General features: G+C 33.9%; 1 protein-coding gene across 1 annotated transcript in view; it reads right to left on the bottom strand.

The window, feature by feature from the left end:
* Window positions 1–1,462: 1,462 nt before the first annotated feature.
* Window positions 1,463–5,880, bottom strand: part of FBXO5 (F-box protein 5) — a 16,438-nt gene continuing 12,020 nt past the window's right edge. Inside the window, 3 exon segments of the mRNA XM_006139996.3 lie at window positions 1,463–2,308; window positions 3,183–3,362; window positions 4,890–4,980. Coding sequence (XP_006140058.3) covers window positions 2,057–2,308; window positions 3,183–3,362; window positions 4,890–4,980 — 523 coding nt within the window. The 3' untranslated portion in view covers window positions 1,463–2,056.

Genomic DNA, 5,880 nt, shown 5'->3' with positions numbered 1-5,880 from the left:
CCCTTCTCCTCCATTCTCCTCTCGGGATCTTGGGCACGCACGCACACACACGAGCCCGGTGTGAGTTTTAAGCCACCGGGTCTGGGACGCGAACCGCGGTCGACTACGTGGGAGGCCAGCAACATAGCCATTACGCTAACTGCTGGTTCCTATGTATTCTTGTCACAAGAACCATCTAAAGAATTATTCAACATTTATTTTGCTTATATTTAATGCATAAAACAGGTAGGCTGTCTTTGGGTTCTAGAATACAAAGAGGAGTTTCAGTAAGCTTTAAGCTAGTAGTGATTTTCTACAATATAATAATTTAAAAAATACTATATATCTCTCTGAATCCATGAAAATCCAAACAAGGTATTTATTCTAACCTGTTCTTGGTGAGTTCCCAGCCTATTTTAGTCTGAGAAGGTAAATTCATTCTTTAGAGAACTCTACACAGCTACAATGTGGTTTAGCATCCTGTGCCTAAGCCAGTATCAACTCCAAGCCAAGCAATCACATATCTCAGAGTCCCAGGGAGGAACTCATCTCAGTATTTATCAGGTAGCCACTTGAAGGGTCTGAGGAAAGACTTCTGTTCATCTTTCCCTTTCCTAATTCTTCCAAAAGGGTGGGTCTACTTTTTAAAGTTATATATTGGGTTATCGGAAGACGTAAGTTATTTTTTTACGTAAAAATATGTCGTGACTTTTCCGACAACCCAGTATTTCATGACACACTACCCTAAAACTTAGAGGCTAAAATAACAAATATATGTTATCTCATAGTTTTTTAGAGGTCAAAAATTGGGAGTCTAGCTGATGTCTTGGTTGCAACTCAGGATGTCTGCAGGGACCAACGTTGCCTAAACGCTTGACTAAAGCCAACAGTTGGCTTTCAAGAAAACCCAGACTTAGCAATTGGCAGGAAGTCTCAGTTTTTCTCCATTTTTCAAAGACCACAGTACAACAAAATGGGGGCCTTTCTGTAGAGTTTTCATAATTGACAAATACCTTCCCCCGGAGAAAGAGAGACGAATGCTCCTGCCTGGGCTTATCACTAATGCAAAGGCTTGATTAATCAAGAATAGTATTTTATCATACACACTTTAAACTTTCCTGGTATTTAGCAATGAATGATCGTAATTAGTATTTCTCCAGGTGTTTATAATCTTCCTGTATTGAATCATCTTCAGATCTTTTTATTTCACGATTCAATTCCTTAACTACTGAATCAAACTATTTGGAGTAGATAAAATGGAATGAGAATGAAGCCTGGGAAATTTTAAAAACTACCCAGAATAGAAACAAAGATCCATTCAATGCCTGTGCAAAATGCAAATGTAGTCTACTATAGTTCCTAGTTTAAACTTTTCCAGGTTTAGATTGTTATAAAAATAAAAAGTTAACAACATATATAACAACTAAGTAAGCTTATAAGTTTATTTATAATAGAACAAAATTTATTTTATATGTATATTCAAAAGACACATAAAAATATAGAAATATTTATATTTACAAAAATATATACAAAATATTAAAACAGACTTCAGAAGGAAAACAAGCAAGATTTCACAAAGAACTTTTGTAGAAAAATATGCACACTGAAAAAAAGACTCAAGAAAGGCAACAAAACATTTAAAGTCAACAAACTTCAGGACTTGATAGTTCAATTGGTATTAATTTAGTAAGGCAAATAAAATGCCTGAAATGCTAATATATGGTAAGCCAAATTCATGTTTAAGATTTTCCAGGTAAAATTACATGGCTTTCTTTTACTATAAAATTTAATGAATTTTATTTTACTTTCTGAATCACAAATAATTACCTAACTAGTTTTCCTCTTTTTCATAAAATATTTCAATTTTCTAATTTGTACTGAGAATTTTAATCTTTCTGTATTAAGTTGTAAAATACTTTAAGAGGTTGTATGTCTTCTTTAAGATTTGCTGGAAAAAAACTCCAGATACTACCCTAATTGTAACATAAAACTAGAAATCAAAATACTTTTTTTTTTTAAAAAATACCAACATTTTCTAACTAACCTTCAGGATCAGCTATAATTACTTAACAAGAGATTACAATCTTCGTAAATTCTTTTTACTTTTTTTAGTACCAGGCAGAGGACCCATTTTACAACCAGCTTTTAGGAGTTTGCCATTTGAACAGTCTTTGGAGGCATGATAATCACACAGACACCTTGTACAATAATCAAATCCACAGCCTTCTCGTTTGCAGGTTGCTCGCTGTAAGTAGCTATCAAATTTTGCAGGTGATTTACAGCGAATACAGGCTTTGAGACTTTCGTTCTTTTTCAAAGTCTTTGCAACCTATAAAGAAAAAAATTTGTAAACAAATTTTAGTAAGGACCAATGGCAATGTGGTTAGTAAAGCCAAAAGATGCACCTTTGTGCCTTTCCCAATACATAAAGCACCATAAAGCACCGTGTCAGTCATTAGACAACCTGTGTCCACAAGGAGCTTGCTATTCAGTGGGTGAGAGCATCATTGTCTATTGGCCTTACGGCTATTTCAAACTCCTATTGATATGCTTTATTTTATCTGACTAATGCTATATGAACAACAATTCCTAACTTAAATGTTACCTTTTCTGTAAAGGTTTTTTCCTGGTATCCAAGAGTGAGGTGTACTTTGGCACTAGTTGTACCTTAATTTACATGTTGTATTAGTCATTACATCACAAACATTTAAGACAAACTGAATTATATTATACAGAATTTATATTTATTCACAACATTTGAAGGGGTCAAACCATATACTCTTAGATAAGATTATGCACAGCTTTCTTAATTAGCTTGCAGAATTATTGACATTTGAGTAGAACAATCGCCCAGTAATTTGAATAGGCCTCTGACTTTTGAAAGCTGGTGTGTGTTTTCCCTTAGTTCTATTTCTCAGTTATTGCTATTTATTTTTAAAATTTTATGTCTATCTCTCTATTTTCGAGTAAAATGAAGGAGACAGAAAGTATAATGTCCATCAATTCCCTAACAGTTCTATATTTATTATAGTTAAATTTAAACAGTCATTAACATCAAGTATCCTAATATGATAGGGAATATTTTAGATAGTATATGGAACAAAGTTATAGTTTAACCTTGAAAGTTTTCTTTTTCTCACTTTTAGGCCCTTTTAACAGTCAATACCCCATATATCTCTTATTTATTGATTAAACAAAATTACCTCAGAAAATTCACTGTGTCGACTGTAAGTAGAAACTTTTTGATCACCTGGATTGGATAACTTAGTCTGACCATCTTTTTTTGGAGGAGCCTGGGCTCATTTCTGAACAGAAGCCAATGCAGTTCTCAATGCAACATATTCTCTGGTTGTAGCGTGTGGTGAAAATTTAATGTTTTTTTCCTAATAAAAAAAAAATAATAGGACTTAAAATATTTTTTCATATATACACATATGTGTGTATGTATATATATATATATATATATATATATATACACACACACACTATTTTTTCTTTTATAAACGTTTTTGCCATAGGGCACATAAGCTTACTAGAAAGATAGTGAGAGGGAAAGTGAGAAACCAACCCCAAGGGGAACGACCACTCCATTACCCCTTCTCCATTCTCTTCTCAGGATTCTGGGCATGGCCCCACACACATTCAACATGATTTTCAAGTCATCAGGCCTGGGACTTGAACTGTGATTGGCCATGTGGGAGTCTAGTGCCTTAAGCACTATACCACCTATCGGCCCCCTTAGTTTCTATGTTCTCAACAGACACTTTTATGTTTATATTTATAAGAAAGGACTCATTCCCACATCCAGTTTACCTGCACATGCTTACACACAACTACATAAAACTATTCACAGACACAAAGTCTAACTAACTGACAGAAACTGTGGACCAGGAATGAGGCAAAATTACTGTGTATTTTATATAGCATTTAATACACAATTTATACTAAACAATATCAACATACTCCTGCCAAAACAAAAGGTCATTCTTCCTACCACCAAGAGATAGCAGTTTAAATAGTCACCTGGTGTTAAGAACAGATTTGAAACCTTTTAGGTTAGGTTTTCCACTAAAAGTTGTCTATCAATGAAAAAAACTTAAGTTGGAGGATTTAAGAAATACCTGCATAGTTACACAACTAGTAAGTAGCAGCACCAAATGTGGAAATAAGTCTAATTCAAAGGCTTGAACCTCTAATCATGTATTAATATTGATTCTCAGTAACACCTACAAGTTACCAAATACTTTACTTTATTTACATATTTATTTATTTGAGGTTTTGACCTTACAGTGTATGCCCTTGCCAGATGAAGAGAGAGACAGAAACAATGAAAGGGAAAGTGAAAAATGACCCTCCCCTCCCACTAGGGGATCTTGGCATGCATACGCGTAGGACATGATGTTGAAGACACAGGGTCTGGAACTCAAAATGTGGTTGGCCATGTGAGAGTCCAGTGACATAACCACTATGTCATCTGCCAGTCCCACTACCAAATTTTTTAAGGGAATAAAAAGAATCTTAATATGTCAACCATTTACTGGTTTTCTAGGAAGTAAAAAAATACTCTTTTTACAGCATTATTTGTTCACAATTAAGTGCAAATAACATACTTTTCAAACATGCAAGGCAATCACAAGCGACTATACGGTCAATTCTCTGAGAACTGGGTAATTTTCCCTTTTACTATGGACATTTTATTTCTAGGGAGAATCCAATAAATAAATGACTTAAGTAGAATTTTTTCTCTATTTTTGAATTTGATTTTTCTTAATGGGTGCCAGTGAAAGTCTGAAACCCTTTTTAAATATAAAAAGCATTTCCAGATTACCCATTTTCTTTCCTATTTATCTCTTATTTCCAAAGAGTAGTAGCAGTGTACTTTAAAAAGGAAAACAACTGTGAAAACTTACGGTCACTCTTTGCACTGCTTTACTATACAACTGGAATGCTCCTTTATCATCTTCTAGAATCTTCTTCCAAGTTGTGCTCACTTTAGACACACTGGAAAAGTAAATGATCATAAGGGAAACAATTAAAATTCAGAAAAAGTTAAATACAGAAAATACTTAAAGTGTACTTAAGATTTAAGAGTTTTATGTTCAGTTATTTGGGTTTAATTAGTCTAAAGAAGGTCCACGGTTGTGTATTTTTTAGGTCACCATCAGGTAATTCTAAGTGCATTCATGCGTAAGGATCACTGCTTTGTACTTTATATTTTTTCATGTCTGCAAACATCAAATAAGTAGCCACCATTGTATATATACACATCAGCTATTTGGCAAGTTATAGACAAATTTAAAAGTACTCTAGCATGCTGCTACTAGTAGATAACAATTAAAAAATCTATTCTGCTAATAGAAAAAATAGGAACAAATCCATAGCTTCATGATTAATGGATCATACATGGCTGACAGAAGCTTGAATCCTGGCTCCTGCAGTTTGAGAAACATGCTGGGTGTATATGTCCACCCAAGATCACTCTACCTCTCTGTCTCTCCAGTGAGCATATGAACTAGAGCATACACTAATTAAGAAAGATAAACAGAAAAGAAAGATAAAAACACCAAGTATGTGCCCAAAGTTGCAATAGGATCGAGAAATGGAGAAGAAAGAATTGTGGCATGACCAAGCTCCAATTGGAGGTGATTGTTACACTCTCTGGGGCAAACACACCCACTGGTAATAATAAATGAATAGATAGATAAATAAATCTCTTAAGGAGCAATAATCACCTGTATCTATCTTGTTTCAGCTATTTCAGACTAGTTTAAAGACATACTCACAAAGAATACTTCTTAAATAATTTTCAAAAAGCCAAAACATGAACCCAGTTGACAGTTAAGTCTATGCTAACTGCAGTCAGTATAATCATGTTTTGAATTCTCAATTATTTTATTCTAA

This window comes from Tupaia chinensis, unplaced genomic scaffold (genome assembly GCF_000334495.1).
Source record: "Tupaia chinensis unplaced genomic scaffold, TupChi_1.0 Scaffold000014_1, whole genome shotgun sequence".
Taxonomy (NCBI): domain Eukaryota; kingdom Metazoa; phylum Chordata; class Mammalia; order Scandentia; family Tupaiidae; genus Tupaia; species Tupaia belangeri.
The sequence above is the reverse complement of the archived record's forward strand: the minus strand, read 5'-3'. Positions and strand labels throughout refer to the sequence as shown.